The sequence below is a fragment of the Heterodontus francisci genome, chromosome 7 (genome assembly GCF_036365525.1).
Source record: "Heterodontus francisci isolate sHetFra1 chromosome 7, sHetFra1.hap1, whole genome shotgun sequence".
Taxonomy (NCBI): Eukaryota; Metazoa; Chordata; class Chondrichthyes; order Heterodontiformes; family Heterodontidae; genus Heterodontus; species Heterodontus francisci.
The window spans coordinates 10,116,417-10,140,866 of NC_090377.1; the positions used below are offsets into that span (position 1 = coordinate 10,116,417).

General features: G+C 45.1%; 1 protein-coding gene across 1 annotated transcript in view; it reads right to left on the reverse strand.

Annotated features, from left to right (window-relative positions):
* The window catches only part of spega (striated muscle enriched protein kinase a), a 684,640-nt gene that overhangs the window by 595,891 nt on the left and 64,299 nt on the right, over positions 1-24,450 (reverse strand). Inside the window, exon 2 of the mRNA XM_068034685.1 lies at positions 5,518-5,560. Coding sequence (XP_067890786.1) covers positions 5,518-5,560 — 43 coding nt within the window. The remainder of the gene's footprint in view (positions 1-5,517; positions 5,561-24,450) is intronic.

Here is a 24,450-nt window from a genome sequence, read left to right on the forward strand (position 1 = left end):
GGTTTAAGCTTGGCAAAGAGATCCAGTTATGTTTAGAGATGGCAGAACTGGTGCTGTTTATTTGAGGAACAGTGGGAGCTTCCTTTTACAGTAACTTTACACCGTGGCTACAGCATAGAAACAGGCCATTCGGCCCATCATGTCCATGCTGGTGTTAATACACCTGACGAGCCTCCTCCCATCCCTCTTCATCTCACCCTATCACCATATCATTCTATTCCTTTCTCCCTCATGTATTTATCCAGCTTTCCCTTAAAAATATCTATGCTACTCACCTCAATCACTCCCTATGGTAGCGAGTTCCACATCCTCACCACACTCTGGGTAAAGACGTTTCTCCTGAAGTCCCTCTTGGATTTATTAGTGACTACCTTATCCTTATGGCTCCTAGTTTGGTCTCCCCCACAAGTGGAAACAGCCTCTTTACATCTACCTTATTGAATCCCTTTCATAGATTTTTTTAAAGACCTCGATCAGATCACTCCTCAGTCTTCCCTTTTCATGAGAAGAGTCTGTTCAGCCTTTTCTGATGGTCATAACCTCTCAGTTCTGATATCATTCTTGTGAATTACTTTGCACCTTCTCCAGAAGTGTTCACAGTAACTCCAAGTGTGGTCTAACCAAGATTCTAGATAAGTTTAAAATAACTTCTCAGCTTTACAACTCTACCCCTTTAGAAATGAACCCCAGTGCTTGGTTTGCATTGTTCATGGCCTTGTTAACCAACACCATTATTTTTGATTTCCTCCCCAGGTTAAACCAGCAACAGCCTCCACCCAAGTGGTCATTGATCAGGTCTGAGGATAGGCACTGTGAGCTGACGAACATTTTATCTTGTGGGGTTAGGAGCCTGGTCCCAGCTTCCAGCAATGTTCATGCTGTTGAGTTTTCCAGCAGCGGTCACTGGTCAAACATCAGAAGCAGGAAGACAAGGCTCAATTCCTTTCCTTTTTTTTATTCATTTGCGGGATGTGGGCATCACTGACTAGGCCAGCATTTATTGCCCATCCCTAATTGCCCTTGAAGTGAGTGGCTTGCTAGGCCATTTCAGAGGGCATTTGCTGTGGGTCTGGAGTCACATGTAGGCCAGACCAGGTAAGAACAGCAGATTTCCTTCCTTAAAGGACATTAGTGAACCAGATGGGTTTTTACAACAATCGACAATGGTTTTATGGTCACCATTAGACTAGAATTTAATTCCAGATCTGTTAATTGAATTCAAATTTCACCATCTGCTGTGGTGGGATTTGAACCCATATCCCCAGAGCATTAGCCCGGGCTCTGGATTACGAGTCCAGTGACATTCCACTACGCCACCGCCTCCCCTTGTCTTCCTCTGACCGCTGCTCGCCTGTGATCAGCTCACCCAGCATTCAACCTGTAGCCGAGGGGTGCTCAGCTGCACTTTATGGAATAAATGCAGAAGAAGCTACAGCAACCGTTAACAGGCTACAGCTAAGGACAACTATACTCGTTATAGATATGGAACAGGTAATCACAGAAGGAGACCATTCGGCCCATCGTGTCTGTGCCAGCTCTTTGAAAGAGCTATCCAATTAGTACCACTCCGCCTGCTCTTTCCCCATAGCCCTACAAAATTCACTTTTCAAGTATTTATCCAATTCCTTTTTAAAAGTTACTATTGAATCTGCTTCCACCGCCCTTTCAGGCAGCAAATTCCAGATCACAACAACTCACTGTGGGAAAAAAATCCATCTCCCCCTCTCGTTCTTTTGCCAAATATCTTAAATCTATGTCCTCTGATTACCAACCTTCCTGCTACTGGAAACAGTTTCTCCTATTTCCTCCATCAAAATCCTTCATGATTTTGAAAATCTTTAATAAATCGCCCCTTAACATTCCCCACTCTAAGGAGAACAAACCTTTTTTTATTCATTCATGGGATGTGGGCATCGCTGGATGAGCCAGCATTTATTGCCCATCCTGAATTACCCTTGAGAAGGTGGTGGTGAGCTGCCTTCTTGAACCGCTGCAGTCCAATTGGGGTAGGTACACCCACAGTGCTGTTAGGAAGGGAGTTCCAGGATTTTGACCCAGCGACAGGGAAGGAACGGCGATATAGTTCCAAGTCAGGATGGTGTGTGACTTGGAGGGGAACTTGCAGAAGGTGGTGTTCCCATGCATCTGCTGCCCTTGTCCTTCTAGTTGGTAGAGGTCGCGGGTTTGGAGGTGCTGTTGAAGGAGCCTTGGTCTAGCAGCTATGTCCTTTAGGACTCGGCCAGTAGTGGTAATATCGAGCCACTCTTGGTGATGGACATTGAAGTCCCCCACCCAGAGTACATTCTGTGCCCTTGCTCCCCTCAGTACTTCTTCCAATTGGTATTCAACATGGAGAAGCACTGATTCATCAGCCGAGGGGGTGGGGCAGTAGTTGGCAATCAGCAGGAGGTTGCCTTGCCCATGTTTGACCTGATGCCATGAGACTTCATGGGATCTGGAATCGATGTTGAGGACATCCAGGGCAACTCCCTCCCACTTATATACCACTGTCCTGCCACCTCTGGTGGGTTTGTCCTGCCAGTGGGACAGGACATCCCGGGGATGGTGATGGTGGTATCTGGAACATTTTCTGCAAGGTATGAATCGGTGAGTATGAGTGTCAGGCTGTTGCTTGACTAGCCTGTGGGACAGCTTTCCCAACTTTGGCACAAGCCCCCAGATGTTAGTAAGGAGGACTTTGCAGGGTTGACAGGGCTGGGTTTGCTGTTGTTGTTTCCAGTGCCTAGTTCGATGCCGGGTGGTCCTTCCGTTTCGTTCCTTTTCTTAGACTTTGTAGCTGTTTGGTACAACTGAGTGGCTTGCTAGGCCATTTCGGAGGGTATGTAAGAGTCAGCCAAATTGCTGTGGCTCTGGAATCACATGTAGGCCAGACTGGGTAAGGACAGCAGATTTCCTTCCCTGAAGGACATTAGTGAACCAGATGGGTTTTTACAACAATCGACAATGGTTTCATGATCACAACTAGACTAGTTTTTTTTTTAAATTCTGGATTTGTTAATTGAATTCAAATTCCACCATCAGCCATGGTGGGATTCAAACCCATGTCCCCAAAGCATTAGCCTGAGGCTCTGGGTTACTAGTCTAATGACATTACCACTACACCACCACCTCCCCTTTTGGGGGAGAGTTAGGGTTCTGGGGGAATGGGATTCAGTGGGAGAGTTTGTTTTCCGGAGGGATGGATTCAACGGGACAGTTAGTGTTCCGGAGGGATGGATTCAATGGGAGAGTTAGTGTTCCGGAGGGATGGATTCAATGGAACAGGTGGTGTTCCGGAGGGATGGCTTCAATGGAACAGTTAGTGTTCCAGAGGGATGGATTCAACAGGAGAGTTAGTGTCCCGGAGGGATGGATTCAATGGGAGAGTTAGTGTTCCAGAGGGATGGATTCAACAGGAGAGTTAGTGTCCCGGAGGGATGGATTCAACGGGAGAGTTAGTGTTCCAGAGGGATGGATTCAACAGGACACTTAGTTTTCTGGAGGGATGGATTCAACAGGAGAGTTAGTGTTCCAGAGGGATGGATCCAATGGGAAGTTAGTGTTCTGGAGGGATGGCTTTTTTCCATTTCTTGATTTTTCTTCTGTTGTCACACAAATGGTGACTATTCTTTACTGAAACTGTACGTGAGAGCCAAGTACCTGAATTGTTGTGATCTGGAATGCGCTGCCTGAAAAGGCAGTGGAAGCAGATTCAATAGTAACTTTCAAAAGGAATTGGAAATATACATAAAGTGAAAAAGTTTACAATGCTGTGGGGAAAAGAGCAGTGGAGTGGGACTAATTGGATAGCTCTTTCAAAGAGCTGGCACAGGCACGATGGGCTGAATGGTCTCCTTCTGTGCTGTATTATTCTATGATTCTGTGGCCATGAAGCCTTCAAAAGGGGTGCTGGGAACAGACTTTGTGTATCGATACTGAACACAGAGGGGCCATTACAGCAGCTGTAACAGGGAGCCTCGGATGATGCTGCTGTGAGCAGCACCCTGTGCTAACCTGGGCTCCACACATGGAGGTCTACTCCTTTACTGATGATCTCAGCGTCTCAGAGCCTGGCAAATGACAAAAAAAACCTCTCCAGCAAGATTCCTCCTAGCCTGCTGATATTGCAGCTCGCCGATTATAAACTGAACACATTTCATCCTCTTCCAGCAGCAATTTCATTTTGAAGATTTTACACAAAATTTAGGCATACATATCAACATATATAGAATCAGCGTGTACAGGAGGAGGCCAATCCGCACATCGTGACTGTGCCAGCTCTTTGAAAGAGTTATCCAATTAGTCCCACTCCACTGCTCTTAACTCATAGCCCTGCAAATTTCTCCTTTTTAATTCACTTTTGAAAGTTACTATTGAATCTGCTTTATCCGTCATTTCAGGCAGTGCGTTCCAGATCACAACAATTCATTGCATTAAACAAAACATATATATATATATATATATATATATATATATGTACAAGTGCGTACACAAAAAAGTAAAATTGTCTTTTGACAAACTGTCCAGTTGAGATCGTCATTGATGGATAGTTCCCCCGTCAGGTTGAGTGACATTAACAGTCACTTGAAGGATGTTTTGCTATTGCCATGCATACACACTCCTCAGTGTTGGAAGGATGGCTGTACACACATTGGTTGGTCACTACCAGTTCACTCTTTATGGCATACTTATTCCATGAAATGGCTGCTCAGAGACCCCACCCCTCGGCAGGCATGTTGCGAGGGAACATCACTGACGTGCGAGGGAAAGCTTGGTCAAAAGCCTCAAGGCACATTCCATACCATAGGACACCAGAAGTAAACAGAGGCAATAGAACCATGGCAAGGATGGATAAGGTGAATCATAAAACAGGATCACGGAATACAAAAGGAGGCCATTCGGCCCATCATGCCTGTGCCAGCTCTTTGAAAGAGCTATCCAATTAGAGCCAAACTCCCCCCTGCTCTTTCCCTACAGTGCTGCAAAATTTTCCATTTCATTTATTTATCCAATTCCCTTTTGAAAGTTACTATTGAATCTGCTTCCACCGCCCTTTCAGGCAACGCATTCCAGATCACAACAACTCACTGTGGAAAAAAACATTCTACTCATCTCCTCCTCTGGTTCTTTTGCCAATTACCTTAATCTGTGCCATCTGCATGTAAGAAACGGAGCAGGAGTGGGTTACTGACCCCCTCTCCCCCACCCCTGCCAGTGGAAACAGCTTCTTGTTAATTACTTTATCAAATCCCTTCATGATTTCGATGCAGATTCAATAATAACTTTCCAAAGGGTATTGGATAAATACTGAAAATAGAAAAATTTGCAGGGCTACAGGGAAAGAACAGGGGGAGTGGGACTAATTGGGTAGTTCTTTCAAAGAGCCAGAATGAGCACGATGGACCAAATGGTCTCCTTCTGTGTTGTAAGATTCTACAATTCATTATGTATGCCTTTTAAATTACATGTAAGTGAATAAAGATAATGGGCAGAGAAGTTAAGTACAACACAACGCACCATGAGTTAGTCGTCCAAATGTACGAGTGGAGTGACCAGCTTTCTGCAAGGGAAGAAAAGTAGATTAGTGACAGGAGCAGATCAGGGTGTACTCCAGGTTGACTCCAGATAGCGTCCCCAGGTCAAGATCAGGCTCAGGCAGCGGGATAGCCCGCAGCTTCCTCTCTCTTACTGCTCACGCAGGTACAATGACTCACAGATGACTCGCAAACTCACTTCAAATTCTACCCTCCCTCCCCGCCTCCACATTGTAGGGTTTTCACCGTACTCTCAAAGTCAACTCCAACTCACAGGGAGCTCCAACTGCCTCAGGAAGTCATAGTTTTGTCAGAGGGTCTTTGAGTAGCTTTCAGAGCTCCTGCCAATACTGAGCAGTGTTAACCTGCGGTCATTGCAGTCACAATTCCATCCGTTTTGAGAGCTGGAGTTTGCCAAATCACATTCTGAACACTTGACCCTCTTTTCCCGCCAAGTCCCGGTTACTCGGAATTCTCTCCTGAAGTTTCGGTAACTTGGTGGTTATTGGAAAGCTTCCCTTCCCCTCCTCCAAACCCCCTTCCCATGTCTCCTGTAATCAGCGAGAAAAAATTTTCATGTCCAGTTGATAAAGTCACCTTGAAAATTGCGACTCAGAATGGTGCTAAGACAGTTCAACTGGTGGTTGTTTGACCTTAAGAGAGGGTGTTGAACTGGCAGAGTTCAGGGGGAATGCTTGTCCAGGCAGCTTTGTTCGAATTATAAGTGGCTATTTCAAAACCCACCACATCCAGTCTGGCATGGTGAGAGTGAAAAACACCTGGAATAAACCTTCTCTTATCCGACCTCTAACCGTGTCAGTGAAGATGGACATTTCCCTTGAACAGCTGGAATTGGGGTCCTTCTCTGGTAGAGCCCACCACTCTCCTCCACTTAAGGGGCTCATGAAATAGGAAATAGGGGCATCATCCGCTCACTCAGATATTGTTTTTGGTAGTGCTACTAGATCGTAAATGTATGAATAATCTCACTGACTCACAAAGTTGCGGTAGGACACTGTAGCACCTCCACTCCACTCCCGTTACAGTGAATTCTGTAAGAATTCAATTCCCTTGATGATGAAACCCTGATTTCATAGAATTTTATAGCACAGAAACAGGCCATTCAGCCCAAAAGATCCATGCTGGCGACTCCACACAAACTTCCTCCCACCCTACTTCAGCTCACCCTATCGACATACCCTTTTATTCCTTTCCCCTTAATACGTTTATTCAGCTTCCCCTTAGATGTATCTATGCTATTCGCCTCAACTACTCCCTGTGGTAGCAAGTTTCACATTCTCACCACTCTCTGGGAAAAGAAGTTTCTCCTGAACTCCCTACTGGATTTGTTAGTGACTTTCTGATATTTATAGCCCTGGTTTCTGGTCGCTCCCATCAGTAGAAACATCTTCTCTACATCGACCCTACTGAACGCTACATAATCTTGAAGACCTCTATCAGATCACCCGTTCGCTTTTTCTTTTCCAGAGTAAAGAGCCCCAGACCTGTTCATTTTTTTCTTGATAGTTGCCAAGAATGAAACACTTCTGTTATGTAATTGAATTGTTTCCCCAATTCACTGAAGGTTAGTGAAAAGGTTGGTGTGAGTTTAAAGAAGGTTTTCCAGCATTTTCCAGGCTTTTTAATCAACAGTCAAGAATGGAGGAAACACACCTGAGGATAAATGCTGGAAACACACACAGGATCTGAAAAGATGTGTTGGGTCATGATGAATCTGCTGAAGACTACACCAAGTGATCCGCTGGGTATTTCCAGTGTTTTCTGTTTCTATTTCAGAATTCCAGCATTCCCACTTTTTCTTTCTGTCCATTTTATGCAGATTTGCAAGACAAAACACATCATGCAATTTTGATAGGAAGTTACATAAGAACAAGAGGCCATTCAGCCCCTCGAATCTGTGCTGCCATTTAATGAGATCATGGCTGATACAGTGACAGTCCTCTTGCAGTGAACTTTTCCGTAAACATTTATTCCTAGGATGTGGGCATTGCTGGCAATGCCAGCATTTATTGTCCATTACTAGCTGCCTTTGGGAAGGTTGTGGTGAGTCGCCATCTTGAACTGCTGTAGTCCATGGGGTGAGTGGCTCGATCGGTCACTTCAGGGTCCACCACATTGGAGTGGGTTGGAGTTACATACAGGCCAGGCTGTGTAAGGATGGTTGGTTTCCTTCCCTAAAGGACATTAGTTGGGTTTTTAATGACAATCCAACAGCTTCACAGTCATCTTTATTGATATCCTGGCTTAGATACAAAGATCTCTCTAATTTGATGGGACAGTGTCGAGGGAGCTTTATTCTGTATCTAATCCCATGCTACACCGTGGGGACGGTGTAGAGGGAGCTTTACTGTGTATCTGGATACACTGTACACAGCATGGGGTTAGATACAGAGTAAAGCTCCCTCGACATTGTCCATCAAATTAGAGAGATCTTTTTATCTAACCCGTGCTGTACCTGTCCTGGGAATATTTGATGGGGACAGTATAGAGGGAGCTTTACTCTGTATCTAACTCCGTACTGTACCTCACCAGGGAGCGTTTGATGGGGACAGTATAGAGGGAGCTTTACTCTGTATCTAACTCCGTGCTGTACCTGTCCTGGGACTATTTGATGGGACTGTGTAGAGGGAGCTTTACTCTGTATCTAACTCCGTACTGTACCTGTCCTGGGAGTGTTTGATGGGGACAGTGTAGAGGGAGCTTTACTCTGTATCTAACTCCGTGCTGTACCTGTCCTGGGACTGTTTGATGGGACTGTGTAGAGGGAGCTTTACTCTGTATCTAACTCCGTACTGTACCTGTCCTGGGAGTGTTTGATGTGACAGTGTAGAGGGAGCTTTACTCTGTATCTAACTCCGTGCTGTACCTGTCCTGGGACTGTTTGATGTGACAGTGTAGAGGGAGCTTTACTCTGTATCTAACTCCGTGCTGTACCTGTCCTGGGACTGTTTGATGGGACTGTGTAGAGGGAGCTTTACTTTGTGTTGAACCTGTGCTGCACCTGTCCAGGTAGGATACAACCATATAAAACATTATCAGGTCTTGCTTATGTCTACTAAAACTGTTCACTATTCCAAGAGCATTCTGTAATGCAAAGATAGGCCTCAACGTCTTTTCTCTACTGCAAATCGTCTTCTTAAACATCTTCTGTCTGTCTCCTCCACTCACTTCAAACAATAAATGTGAGGAATTCACGGATTTCTTTGTCACTAAGATCAAGACCATCTGTTCAGTGGCCTCTGCTGCTTCCCCCACTTCTCCTTCAGGAAGCAGGGCAAACTTCCTCTGATGCTCCCTCCTGTTCCAGCCCTAACTTGCATCTTTCTTTATTTTTTCTCCCGCTTCCCCTTTTGCTCATTTTGCCTATGAGACCCACCTCCTGCTCCCTTTTTAAATTCTTTCATGGGATGTGGGTGTCAATGGCAAGGCCAGCATTTGTTGCCCATCTCAATTGCCTTTGAACTGAGTGGCTTGCTCAGTCATTGCAGAGGGCTGTGGCTCTAGAGTCACATGTAGGCCAGACCAGGTAAGGACAGCAGATTTCCTTCTGTAAATGACAGCAGCTTTTCAATTCCAGATTTGTATTAATTAATTGAATTTAAATTCCACCAACTACCATGGTGGGATTTGAACCTGTGTCCCCAGGGCATTAGCCTTAGCCTCTGGATTACTAGTCCAGTGACATGACCACAAAACCATCGACTCCTTTGAGCTTATCCCCACTAAACCTGCTGATTACCCAACTTCCCTTCCTGGTCCCCATGTTAGCCCACATTGGAAACAGTTCTCACCCTTCAGGTGCTGTCCCTCTCTCCTTTAAATCTGCCGTCATCACCTCTCTCCTCAAAAATAAAACAACCTTTGATCCCACTGTTCTTGCAAACTACTGCCTCATCTCCAACCTCCCTTTCCTCTCCAAAGTTCTTGAATGTGTTGCCACCTCCCAAATTCATGCCCATTTTCCCCAGAACCCAAAGTTTGAATCCTTCCACTCAGGTTTCTGCCCCTGCCACTGTTCCAAAACAGCTCTTATCAAAGTCACAAATGACATCATATGTGATCGTGACAAAGGTAATCTATCCTTCCTCGTCCTTCTTGACCTGTCTGCAGCGTTTGACATGGTTGACCACACCATCCTCCTTCAACGCTGTCGTCCAGCTGGGTGGGACTGCTCTTGCCTGGATCCATTCTTATCTATTTAATCGTAGCCAGAGAATCAACTGCAATGGCTTCTCTTCCTGCTCCCGTACTGTTACCTCTGGAGTCCTCCAAGGGTCTATCCTTGGCCACCCTCCTATTCTTCATCTACATGCTGCCCCTCAGTGACATTATCCGAAAACACATGTACACTGACGACACCCACCACCCCTCTTGACCCCTCTACTGTCTCTGATTTGTCACTTTGCCTTCCTCATGTCCAGTACTGAATGAGCAGAAATTTCCTCCAATTAAATATTGGGAAGACTGAAACCAATGTCTTTGGTCCCCACCACAAAGTCCATTCCCTAGCCACTGACCACATTCCTCTCCTTCGCCACAGTCTGAGACTGAATCAGAATGTTTGCAATCCTGGTGTCAAGATGAGTTTCCAGCCAGGTATCCATGCCAACACTAATTCTACCTCCGTAGCATCACTCAACTCCGCTTCTGCCTCAACTCATCTGCTGCTGAAGCCTTCATTCATGTCTTTGTCACCTCAGGTACAGCATGGGTTAGATATGGAGTAAAACTCCCTGTATACCCAAAGCTTCGCTAAATAGATCTCATTGCTGGAATATACAGGAAATGATTTTAGCTTGCTCTGCCCATTTCTCACAGTAATTAACTGTGCACGGAGTTGGGAGAAACTGCTAAACAGAGTGGTGATGGGAATTTAGTGAGAGTGGGAATGCATTGCAGTGGGGAAAGGAGATGGTAAGTACTTTACAGCAAGGGGCAACAGTAAATGTATAAATAGCAGAGTAGTTAAATCTAAGGGGATTTTTTAAGCAAACCGATGGCATGTTGTGGCCCATTGGCTGCAATTCCTGTGCATGTGAAAACTTCAGGATGTCTCATGTGTCCTGGATTCTTTCTTCACTTTCTTTCTTTGGCCTCCTTGTCTCGAGAGACAATGGGTAAGCGCCTAGAGGTGGTCAGTGGTTTGTGTCTTGGATAACCACATGTAAAGTTTGAACCCAAGTTCAGGGTTTTTGAGCTTGAGAAGCAGCTAGAGGCACTGCAGGGCATATGGGAGCCTGACAATTTCCTGGAATGCATGTTCCAGGAGGTGATCATCACAAAGGTATAGAGTTCAGAAGGATACTAAGTGGATAGCCATCCAGCAGGGTAGGAACAGGCAGGCACTGCAGGAATTCTCTGGGAGTGTGGCACTCCCAAACCAGTTTTCAGCATGGAATACACCTCGGGGGAGTGCAGTTTACAGCACATCCACAGCACTGTGGGGAGCAAATGACTGCACATGGAAGCACAGCGCAGTGCAGATGTGCAGTGGTCATAGGAGATTCAATAGTCAGAAGCATAGACAGATCTTTCTGCATCTAACCATCTCCCCTTCACATTCAACGGCATTACCATCACTCAATTCCCCCACCATCAATATCCTGGGGCTTACCATTGACCATTAACTGGACCAGCCATATAAATACTGTGGCGACAAGAGCAGGTCAGAAGCTGGGAATTCTGCGGCGAGTAACTCACCTCCCGACTCCCCAAAGCCTGTCCACCATCTACAAGGCACAAGTCAGGAGTGTGATGGAATACTGTCCACTTGCCTGGATGGGTGCAGCTCCAACAACACTCAAGAAGCTCGACACCATCCAGGACAAAGCAGCCCGCTTGATTGGCACCCCATTCACAATCTTCAACATTCACTCCCTCCACCACCAGCGCATAGTGGCAGCAGTGTGTACCAGATACAAGATGCACTGCAGAACTTGGCAAGGCTCCGTCGACAGCATCTTCCAAACCCACGACTGCTACCACCTATGAGGACAAGGGCAGCAGACGCATGGGAACACCAACACCAGCAAGTTCCCCTCAAAGCCACATACCATCCTGACTTGGAACTATATCGCTGTTCCTTCACTGTTGCTGGGTCAAAAACGTGGAACTCCCTCCCTAACAGCACTGTGGCACTGTGGGTGTACCTATACCAGAAGAACTGCAGCGGTTCAAAAAGGCAGCTCAGCACCATCTTCTCAAGGGCAATTAGGGATGGGGAACAAATGCTGGACTTGCCAGCGATGCCCACATCCCATGAAAGAATAGGAAAAAAACACCACCGTGAGTACCACATGGTGCGTTGCCTCATAAGAAATAGGAGCAGGAGTAGGCCATTCAGCTCTTTGAGCCTGCTCCGCCATTCAATGAAATCATGCCTGATCAGATCGTTTTCTTTATTCTTTCATGGGATGTGAGCGTCATTGGCAAGGTCAGCATTTGTTGCTCATCCCAACTGCCCTTGACAACTGAGTGGCTTGCGAGGCAATTTCAGAGGGCTGTTAAGAGTCAACCATATTGCTGTGGGTCCGGAGTCAAATGTCGGCCAGACCAGATAAGGATGGCGGATTTCCTTCCCTAAAGAATATTAGTGAACCAAATGATTTTTTACAACAATCAATGTTAGTTTTATGGTCACCATTATTGAGAACAGCTTTCAATTCCAGATTTTTATTAATAATTGAAGGGGACCTGCTCAAGATGGACAGGATGCTCCTCAACAGAGCCGGGACCAATATCTTTGCAGGAAGGTTAACTCGTGACGTGGGATTGGACACCAGGATGAAACATTAGAGAGGAGAAACCAGGTACACAGAGGCCTGAGAGAGGCAAATAGCACTAGAGTAAAGAATAGTTCAGAAATAGGAGAGATCAGACATGGGGGAAATGTGAGACAGACTGAGATAGGGTTGGAGTGCATGTGAGTAAATGCCTGGTTGATAAGGTTGGTAAGCTGTAGGCACAGGTATCAAATGGGACAATGATATAGTATTAATAACAGTGACCTGGCTTAAACAAAGGGAGGATTGGGAACTTAATATTCTTGGCTACAATGTAATCAGGAAAGAGAGAGAAGGAAGAGAGGGTGGTTATATAGATCAAAGAAACTACTATTGCCCTGGAGAGGGGGGTTAAGTAGTTGAAGGGCCAAGGACAGAGTCTATTTGGTTAGAATTAAGGAACAATAAGAGAGCTATTACACTGTTGGATGTATAATATAGGCTATCAAATAGTGGGAAGGAGAGAGGAGCAAATTTTCAGACAAATTGCTGAAAGATACAAGAACTTTAGGGTAATTTATTGACTTCAATAATTCTAATATAGACTGGGAAAATAACAGCATAACAGGGTAAAGGGCAAAGAGAGGGAAAGATTCCTGAAACGAGTACAGAAGAAGTTTTTTGATCGGTATATTTCTAGCCCAACAAGGAAGGGACCAATATGGGATCCAGTTCTGGGGAACAAAGTGGGGCAAGTGGAGCATGTTTCAATGGGGGAGCATTTTTTGAACAGTGATCATAATATAATCAGGTTGAGAAGAGTTTTGGAAAATGGCAAGGTACAAATCAAAGATAAAAATACTTAACGGGAAGAAGGCTAATTTTAGTGAGTTGAAAAAGGATTTGGCCCAGGTGGATTGGAATCAAAGATTGATAGGCAAAGCAGTAACTGAACAAAGAGGGGATAGTGCAGGTACATTTCTACGAGATGGGAAAGGAATGGCATCCAAAGCCAGAGCTAGCTGGATGACTAAAGATATAGAGATTAAATGGAAACAGAAAAAGGAAGATTATGACGACTGACTCTCCCTCCACAGATGCTGCCTAACCTGCTGAGAATTTCTAGCAATTTCTGTTTTTACTTCAGATTTCCAGGTTTGGCAGCATTTTGCTTTCACCTATATCATAAAGTTCATAGTAGAACAGATAACCAAGCTGAATACAGAAAGTGCAGAGGAGACCTACAAAAGGGAGTAATGGGGGCAAAGAGAGTATATGAGAATAGATCAGCAGCAAACAAAAGGACACTTAACATTCTTTTATAAAGATATAAATAGTAAAAGGTTAGTCAAAGAGTGTGACTGATTAAGGACCAAAAAGATTTTCTTGTGGAACCAGAAAGCATGTCTGAGCTACTGACAACAAGTCACCCTGTCTAGATGGGATCCATCCAGGGTTAATGAGGAGAGTAAGGGTGGAAATTGTGGAGACTCTGGTCATAATCTTTCAATCCTCCCCATTCTCACTCTTTAGAGGACCAACACTCACTTTACTTACTCTTTTCCGTTTTAAATACCTGTAGAACCTCTTGTTATCCATTTTTAAATTTCTAGCTAGCTTCGGCTCATACTCTAATTTCTCCTGATTAACCTGTTAACCCTCTGCTGTTCTTTATATTCTGACCAATCATCGGACCTGCCACTCATCTTTGCACAATTATATGCTTTTTCCCTTAAGTTTGATGCTTGTGATGAAAGACAAAGCCTTAATCCAGAGGGAGTGTCAACAGCGGAATAATGAGCATCTCTGTCTACATGGAAAACAGGCACATGGTTAAAAAATATTTTTAAAAAGGCCAGTCATGCTCTGAAGTTAAGTGAACTCAATGTTCAGTCCGCAAGGCTGTAGAGTGCCTAATCGAAAGAACAGGTGCTGCTCCTCGAGCTTGCGTTGATGTTCACTGGAACACTGGAGCAGGCCAAAGACAGAAATGTTGGCATGACAGCGGTGCAGGGTGTAGGGGGTGCGGTGGAGTGTTAAAATGCAAGCAACCGGAAGCTCGGGGTCATGCTTTCAGACTGAGCAGAGGTGTTCCACAAAAGCGGTCACTCAATCTGCGTTTGACCTCCTCAATATAGGGGCAACCACATGGTGAGCATCAAATACAGTATACTAAATTGAAGGAAGTACAAGTAAATCACTGCTTCACCTGGAAGGAGTGTTTGGGGCCTTGGATAGTGAGGAGAGAGGAGGTAAAAGGGCAGGTATTACACCTCCTGCAATTGCATGGGAAAGTGCCGTAGGAAGGGGACGAGGTGTCGGGGTGATAGAATAGTGGACATGGGTGTCGCAGAGGGAATGATCCCTTTGCAATGCTGACAGGGGAGGGGAAGGGAAGATGTGTTTGGTAGTGGCATCGTGTTGGAGGTGGCGGAAATGGCGGAGGATGATCCTTTGGATGTGGAGGCTGGTGGGATGAAAATTGAAGACAAGGAGAACCCTGTCGTGGTTCTGGGAGGGAGGGGAAGGGGTGAGGGTAGAGGTGCGGGAAATGGGTCCGACACAGTTGAGGGCCCTGTCGCCCACCACAGTGGGGAGGAATCCTCGGTTGAGGAAAAAGAAAGACAAATATTTTGCTTCTGTCTTCATTATAGAGGATACAAAAAACATTCCAGTAATAGTTGTAAATCAGGAGGTGGAAGGAAGAGAGGAACTTGGTGAAATTACAATCACCAGGGAAGCGGTACTGACCAAACTGATCAAGCTGCGGGCTGAATGGGCTTCACCCTAGGGTCTTAAAAGAGGTGGCTAAGGAGGTAGTCGATGCTTTGGAGCTAATTTTTCAAAATTCGCTGGATTCTGGAAAGGTTCCATCAGACTGGAAAGTAGCAAATATAACCCCTCTATTCAAGAAAGGGGGGGATGCAGAAAACAGGCACTATAGGCCAGTTAGCTTGACGTCTGCCGTGGGGAAGGTGTTAGAATCGATCATTAAGGAGGCTATAGCTGGGCACTTAGAAAAGCTCAAGGTAATCGGGAATAGTCAGCATGGTTTTGTGAAAGGGAAATCATGTTTAACCAATTTATTGGAGTTCTTTGAAGGAGTAACATGTGCCATGGATAAAGGGGAGCACGTTGACATACAGTACGTCGATTTCCAGAAGGCATTTGACAAGGTGCCACATAAAAAGTTATTGCACAAAGTTGGTATAGGGGGTAACATATTAGCATGGATAGAAGATTGGCTGGCTGGCAGAAAACAGAGAGTATGCATAAATGGGTCCTTTGCTGATTAGCAGGATGTGACGAGTGGGGTCCCGCAGGGGTCTGCGCTGGGGCCTCAACTTTATACAATTTATATCAATGACTTAGATGAGGGGAGCGATGGCATGGTAGCTAAATTTGCAGATGATACAAAGATAGTTAGAAACGCATGTTGGAGGTTGCAGACCCATGTAGATAGTTTGAGGGGTCGGGCAAAAATCTGGCAGATGGAGTATAATGTGGGAAAATGTGAAGTTGTTCACTTTGGCAGGAAGAATAAAAAAGCAGAGTATTACTTAAACGGAGAAAGACTGCAGAATTCCGAGGTGCAGAGGGAGCTAGGTGTTCTAGTGCATGTGTCGCAAAAAGTTAATATGCAGGTACATGTAAGTAATAAAGAAGGCTAATGGAATGTTATCCTTTATTACGAGAGGAATTGAAAATAAAAGTAAGGATGTTATGCTTCAGTTATACAGGGCATTGGTGAGACCACTTGAACACTGTGTGCAGTCCTTATTTAAGGAAGGATGTAAATTCGTTGGAGGCGGTTCAGAGGAGGTTTACTAGGTTGATACCTGGAATGAGCAGGTTGTCTTATGAGGAAAGGTTGGACAGACTGGGCTTATTTTCACCGGAGTTTAGAAGAGTGAGGGGAGACTTGATTGAAGTTTATAAGATCCTGAACGGTCTTGACAAGGTGGATGTGGAAAGGATGTTTCCTCTTGTGGGTGAGTCCAAAACAAGAGGGCACTGTTTTAAAATTAGGGGTCGCCATTTTAGGACCGAGATAAGGAGAAGTTTTCTCTCTCAGAGGGTTGTGTGACTTCGGAACTCTCTTCCTCAGAAGGTGGTGGAGGCGAGGTAGATAGATTCTTGTTGAGCAAGGGAATCAAAGGATATCGGGAGTGTGGAATTCAAGACACAAACAGATCAGCCATGATCTTGTTGACTGGCAGAGCAGGCTCGAGGGGCCGAATGGCCTACTTCTGCTCCTAATTCGTATGCTCGTATGTTCGTAATGAGATGGTTAGCAATATACTTCAGGAGGACAGAGACAGACTGGCGAAATGGGAAATTATGTGCTGGATGAAATTTAACACAGAAAAGTGTCAAGTCGAAGAATAAGGAGAGGCAACATAAACTAAATGATACAATTTTAAAGGGGGTGCAGGAACTGAGAGAGCTGGGGGTGTAAGTATGTAAATCTTTGAAGGTGGCAGCATAAGTTGAGGAGGCTGTTAAAAAAGCTTTATTAATCGAGGAACAGAGTACAAAAACAGATAATTTATACTAAACTTTTATAAATCACTGGTTCAGCCTCAGCTGCAGTATTGTGTTCAATTCTGGTCACCACACTTTAGGAAGGATGTTAAGGCCTTGGAGAGAGTGCGGAGGAGATTTACTAGAATGGTACCAGGGATGAGGGAGTTCAGTTAATGTGGAGAGACTGGAGAAGCTGGGATTGTTCTCCTCAGAGCAGGGCAGGTTAAGAGGAGATTTAATAGAGGTGTTGAAAATCATGAAGGGTTTTGCCAGAGTAAATAAGGAGAAACTGACTCCAGTGGCAGGAGGGTTGGTAACCAGAGGATACAGATTTAAGATCATTGGCAAAAGAACCAGAGGCAACAGAAGGAAATATTTTTGTACGCAGTGAGTTGTTGTGATCTGGAACGCGCTGCCTGAAAGGGCGGTGGAAGCAGATTCAATAATAACTTTCAAAAGGGAATTGGATAAATACTTGAAGAGAAAAATTTTCAGGGCTCTGGGGAAAAAGCAGGCCAGTGAGATTCAGTGGATCGTGCTGGCACAGGCACGATGGGCTGAATGGCCTCCTCCTGTCCTGTATCATTTATGATTCGTCACACATATATGTAATGAACAGAAACTGTCCCCTTTTGCTTCATACATGTACATAATAAATCCTTCTCCAATTCACCACACATTTGTGTAGTAATGGAAAAAAATTAATTTAACAGCCTGCAGACTCACTTCATTTCATCCACAATCGGATATGGATGAATCACTCGTGCTCACCTTGCCCATTTCGTTACACATTTCTTCACACTTCTTGCTCATCCAGATTTGGAAGGGAGAGCCTGGCTTACTGAAAATTTTTACAAATGTAAACCAGATATTTAGAAGTCCATTTTCTTCTTAAACGTGTGCCCCATTTAGCTCTGCGCACCATGACATGCAGCCATCAATTGTTAAGGACCTGGATGGATTTTTTGTCAGCAGCAAAGCAAACATTGAACCCACCCACACCTCACCCCCACATTCCCCACCCCCACCCGCAGTTCCACCCAACCATCCTCACCCACACCTCAGCTCAGCCCCACCCTCAGTACAACCAAACCCCGTCCCTCACCTTACCCACATCCCCAACCCCATCTCTACCAACCCTCGCATCCACCTAAACCCTACTACCGTGCACCAGGCAACCTGTCTAATTTTCAACTTAACAAGTGGGCGTGAGCGGTTGTGATAAATGACCTTTGATCCTTCACCCTCTCAGCCCAAAGGTCAGGATTCCATCTGTCCGCAGGACCGACCACAGGAAGGCCTTTAGCGGAGGAATCCAATCCGGATGTAATCAATCCGGAAAAGAAGGAACAGGCTCTCTACTCCGACAACCTACAGAACAGCACGCACATCGACACAGCCCTTACCCAGTGGGTATGGTGTTAGGCATTGACTGGCTGGTTGATGGCTGTACGAGAGAAAAAGAAAAAATAAGATCGTAATCTGAGTGAGCGGAGGAGGGAATTGGAATACTCAGTAAGGTATTAACACATTAATAGGCAAAGCTTTGAATCCCTGTTTAACCAGCTTCCTTAGCCCTGCCTCATTTATTCCCTGTATGTGAATATTCAATTACTTTTTATTGGTAGGCTACAGGATAGTCCATTACTGAGATGAGTGGACCGTTACAATCAAATCTGATTTCCTGTGTAACTAGATTTTACAGGACACTAGCCAATAAATACATTGGAGTTACAACAATTGATTGGTCATTGATCGATTTACCAAACTATGCCCACCCTGGCACACAGGGGACACAGAGGTGGGGTGGAGAGAATGTGGGGGTGGAGAGAATGAAGGGGTGGAGAGGAACAGAGGGGGCGGAGGGAAACTGAGGGGGCGGAGGGAAACTGAGGGGGCGGAGGGAAACTGAGGGGAACAGAGAGGTTGGAGGGGAATGGAGGGGGTGCAGGCAATAAGAGGGAGTGGAGTGGAAGAAAGGGGATGGAGGAGTGGAGGAGTGGAGGAGAGAGGATGGAAGGGAGGGAATGGAGAGGAAACAGAGTGGTGGAAGGGAAACAGAGGGATGGAGGGAATGAGGGCTGAAGGAAATAGGAGTGGATGGAGGGGAACAGAGGGATTGGAACAGAAGAGGTGGTAGAGGGTAAGGAAGAGGGAAAAAGGGGAAAGAAAGGAAGGGGGAGATGGGGGAAGGAAAAGGAGGTGAGGGGGAAGGAGGGGGAAGAAAATGAGAATGTCACAGAATTGACTCACTTCCCTTGGGAAATAGTTTTCTAAAATTGCGACATTGCTTTCAGGAAACCTAATTCCTGAATAATGTAACCTAAAACTCTCCATCCCTGGGTGCATCAAAGAATCTCAACCTAAATATTAAACCGTCTTCTCTTTTCCCAGATGTTGGCAGATCTGCTGTGTATTTTCCAGCATTTTCTGTTTGATATTTGGGATCCTTCCTGTAACCTTCACCCTCATGCTCAAGCGTCTCAGAGCGCTCATTATAAAGTCCAACTCATCTGTTCCGTTAATACTCTCCCCTCGGACATAATAATCCCAGTAAAATATCATACATACATGAGGTACCATGATAAACAATTCTCCGATTGTTTTTCAATTCTAAGTTAATAATTTAGTACCTTAATCTCCCTAAACATACACACACACATACAAACACAAAATGTTAAGAGTTGTGTCTAGGTTAAAGAAATCTCAGATAAATTAAGCACCATTTTCATTTCTCTCTCTTACCTGAAGTCGCTTTTTTGCCCAGATTTTTTTCATGTTAACAGAGCAGCTCCCTGTCTGATACTGATGCTGATGCTGCTGCCTGGTAATTAAGCATCTGCCTGACGACAGTTCTTTAAGCCTCCTGACTGGCAGCTACTCAATGGAGCTAAAAAAAAAAGCTCCTTTCATTTTTGCTATTTCAGTCCATTTTGCGTGTGCGTGTCTGAATATCTGTCCTGTGTCTGTCTGTGTATGTCTTTTTATCTCTACGTCTGCCTGTCTCTGTGTGTCTGTGTATCTCTCTGTGGCTGTGTGTGTGTCTGTGTTTCTACTTGTGTAGCTGTGTATCTCTCTGCGTCTGTGTGTGTGTGTGTCTGTGTCTGTGCTTCTACTTATTTGTCTGTGTATATGTCTGTGGTGTGTCTCTACATGTCTATCTGTATATATCTGTGTATGTATCTCTCTCTACTTGTGCGTCTGTATATTGCTCTGTATCTCTGCATCTGTGTATATCTCTGCGTGTATGTGTCTGTATCTGTGCCTGTGTATGCCTATATCTGTATGTACCTGTGTGTGTGTCTGTGTCTGTGTATCTCAGTTTGTGTGTGCCTCTGTGTGGGGGTGTGTGTGTGGGGGTGTTGCTGTGAGTGTGTATCTGTGTGTGTGTTTGTTGCTCTGAGTGTGTATCTGTGTGTGTGTTTGTTGCTCTGAGTGTGTATCTGTGTGTGTGTCTGTGTATTTGTAGATATAAACACTCCCAATCAAGGCAAGCTTTCCTCCCTTACAGAAATCCTCAATTCGAAATCAACAATGCAAATCATTTTCTTTCCAGATTCCCCTCCGTCAATCTGAATTGTGCCGTACAGGTCTGATGATGCAGAAAGAAATACAGAGAACTAAATCAGAGCCAATACACATCACTGGGCAAAGCAGAGGGCCTGCCTGGCTTCTTTGATCCATCAGCCTCTTGCGATATTCCAGTTTGCTGCACAACCTCTTGTAGGCGATAAATTATATATATAGATCAATCATAGTGACGTCAAACTGCTCCAGATCAATTTTCCTGTTGCGATAACTAGTAACTAGCCATTACACAGCTAAAGACTGCTGCCTTAAAGCTAGACTGTCTCACACACATGCACACACACAGGAAGAAAATAATTAACAGCTTTGGCACAACAGCAGAATCTAACAGTGGGAGAATTTACAGTGCACAACGCAAATTGTTAGCCTCTCCTTGCATGGCTATTCTGTTGTCGACTGTCATTTAAAGAGCAGGTGTATATTCCCAACACTTGGAAACAGCTCATTATAATAGGATTGCTGTGGCTAGTGCAAAGTCTGACATTAAAGCATACTTGTTACTCCCGAGATGTCTCAGGGTGTAAAAGCAGTGCCCAGCGCAATGCGCACATATATTTGAAATAGAAACATTTGCAGGGCTCTGGGGAAAGAGCAGGGGGAGTGGGACTAATTGGACAGCTCTTTCAAAGAGCTGGCACAGGCGCAATGGGCCGAATGGCCTCAGTCCAGCTCCTTGAGCAAAAAAATCCATGTTGTCACTCGGGGCAACATTTCCTGGCCCATGGAGATGGGGTTGAAAGAGCAGGGAATTGACTCTCCCCTTGCGCTTCTGCCTTTTTTCCTGCCAACTGCTAAGTCTCTTCGACTCGCCACTCTTTAGCCCCGCCTTTATGGCTGCCCGCCAGCTCTGGCGATCGCTGGCAACTGACTCCCGCCACTTGTGATCAATGTCACAGGACTTCATGTCGCGCTTGCAGACGTCTTTAAAGCGGAGACATGGACGGCCGGTGGGTCTGGTACCAGTGACGAGCTCGCTGTACAATGTGTCCTTGGGGATCCTGCCATTTTCCATACGGCTCACACGGCCAAGCCATCTCAAGCGCCGCTGACTCAGTAGTGTGTATAAGCTGGGGATGTTGGCCGCCTCGAGGACTTCTGTGTTGGAGATACGGTCCTGCCACCCGATGCCAAGCATTCTCCGGAGGCAGCGAAGATGGAATGAATTGAGACGTCGCTCTTGGCTGACATATGTTATCCAGGCCTCGCTGCTGTAGATCAAGGTACTGAGGACACAGGCTTGATACGCTTGGCCTTTTGTGTTCCACAGCATCTCAAACAGACATAATCTTGGCCTAGATCTGTAACCAGATTTGCATTACATAATCTCGGAAGATACAGACAACGCAAGGCGCTGTAGGAACAGAGAGAGAACAACCACCCACCTCCCCATGTCCAACCTCTCCAGATCTGTGTCATAGGAACTTAGAAAATAGGAGCAGGAGTAGGTCATTCGGCCCTTCGAGCCTGCTCCGTCATTCAACTAGATCATGGCTGATCTATCTCAACGTGATTTTCCCACACTATCCCCATATTCCTTGATGCCTTTAGTATCTAGAAATCTATCGATTTCTGTCTTGAGCATACTCAATGATTGAGCTTCTGCAGCCCTTTGGGATAGAGAATTCCAAAGATTCACCACCCTCTGAGTGAAGAAATTCCTCCTCATCTCAGTCCTAAATGGCCTGTCTCTTATTCTGAGATTGTGTCCCCTGATTCTAGACTCACCAGCCAAGGGAAACATCCTTCCTGCATCTACCCTGTCGAGCCCTGTAAGAGGTTTGCATGCTTCAATGAGATCACCTCTCATTCTTCTAAACTCTAGCGAATACAGGCCCAGTCTCAACCTCTCCTCATAGGACAATCCCGCCGTCCCAGGAATCGGTCTGGTGAAGTTTCGTTGCACTCCCTCTTTGGCAAGTATATCCTTCCTTAGGTAACGAGACCAAAACTGTACACAATACTCCAGGTGCGGTCTCACCAAGGCGCTATACAATTGCAGCAAGACTTCTTTATTGCTGTACTCAAATCCTCTTGCAATAAAGGCCAACATACCATTTGCCTTCCTAATTGTTTGCTGCACCTGCATGTTAACTTTCAGTGATTCATCAACATGGACACTCAGGTCCCTTTGGACATCAACACTTCCCAATCTCTCACCATTTAGGAAATACTCTGCATTTCTGTTTTTATGACCAAAGTGGATAACTTCACATTTTTCCACATTATTTTCCATCCCAGTCACTTAGCCTGTCTAAATCCCCTTGACACCTCTTTGCATCTGCCTCACAAAACACATTCCCACCTAGTTTTGTGGTATCATCAAACTTGGATATATTATATTTGGTCCCCACATCCAAATCATTGATATAGACTGTGAATAGTTGCCGAAAAGCCATCCAGTTGTTTCTTTAGCCTACTTAGACTGTCTGGTTTAACACCCATAGCTGGGAATGCAGTTCACAATGCTACTTACGCGATCAGATTTTACTTCTATCTGACGGCCAATCGTAAATTTTTTAGCTTGAATATCCCCAGTATTTTGGAAGGGCTTTGATAAAGTAAATAAGAAGAAATTGTTTCCATTGGCAGGAGGGTCAGTAACCAGAGGACACAAATTTAAGGCAAATCCCAAAATAACCAGAGGGGAGATGAAGAGAATTTTTTTTTTAACGCAGCGAGTTGTTGTGATCTGGAACGCGCTGCCTGAAAAGGCAGTGGAAGCAGATTTAATAGTAACTTTCAAAAGGGAATTGATTTAATACTTGAAAGGGATAAATATTGGCCAGGACACCAGGGAAACTCCCTTACTCTTCTTTGAAATAGTGCCATGGGATCTTTTACATACATTCAAGCAGATGGGACCTCAGGTTTAACGTTTCATCCAAAAGATAGCACCTCCGACAGTGCCGCACTCCCTCAGTACTGCACTGGAGCGGCAGCCTTAATTTTTGCACTCAAACTCTGAAGTGGAATTTGAACCTGGAACGATGTGATTCAGAGGCAAGAGTGCTACCAACTAAGCCACAGCTGACACTCTCACTCTCACCTTTGAGACAGAAGGTTGTGGGTTCAAGGTCCACTCCAGAGATCTGAGCACATCACCCAGGCTGACACTCCTGACACTGAGGGAGAGCTGCTTTGTTGGAGGTGCTGTCTTTCAGATGTGATGTTAAACCCAAGGCTCCCTCAGGTGGATGTAAAAAGATCCCAGGGCACTATTTCAAACAAAAGCAGGGGAGTTCTCCCCAGTGTCCTGGGCAAATATCTAATCCTCAACCAACATCACTGAAACAAATGACCTGGTCATTATCACATTGTTGCCAGTGGGAGCTTGCTGTGCACAAATTGGTGGCCATGCTTCCTACATTACCATAGCGACTACACTTGAAAAATTCTTTATTGGCTGTAAAGTGCTTTGGGACATCCTGAGGATGTGAAAGGTGCTATATAAATAAAACCTCTTTCCTTCTCTCTGTAACTTCCTCCAACCTTACAACCCTCCAACATCTTTACGTGCCTCCAATTCTGGCCTCTTGAGCAACTCAACTTTAATCCCTCCACCATTGGTGGCTGTGGCTGCAGCTGCCTGGGCCGTAAGCTCTGGAATCTCCTCCTTAAACCTCTCCACCTCTCTCTCCTCCTTTAAGACACTCCTTAAAACCTACCTCTTTGACCAAGCTTTTGGTCACCTCTCTTAACATCAACTTATGAGGTCGGTGTCAAATTTAGTTTGTTAATCATTCCTGTGAAACACCTTGGGGCGTTTTACTGCATTAAACGTGCTGTATAAATAGAAACTGTTGCTGTTCCCAGACAATAAAATATTATCTTGTGTCTGATTCTGGGTGCCTCACTTTGGATGTGGAGAGACTGGAGAAGCTGGGATTGTTCTCCTTAGAGCAGAGAAGGTGAAGAGGAGATTTAATAGAAATGTTGAAAATCATGAAGGGTTTTGCTAGAGTAAATAGGAGAAACAGTTTCCAATGGATGAAAGGTTGATAATCAGAAGACAAAGATTGAAGGTGATTGGCAAAAGAATTGGACCTAACGTAAGGTAA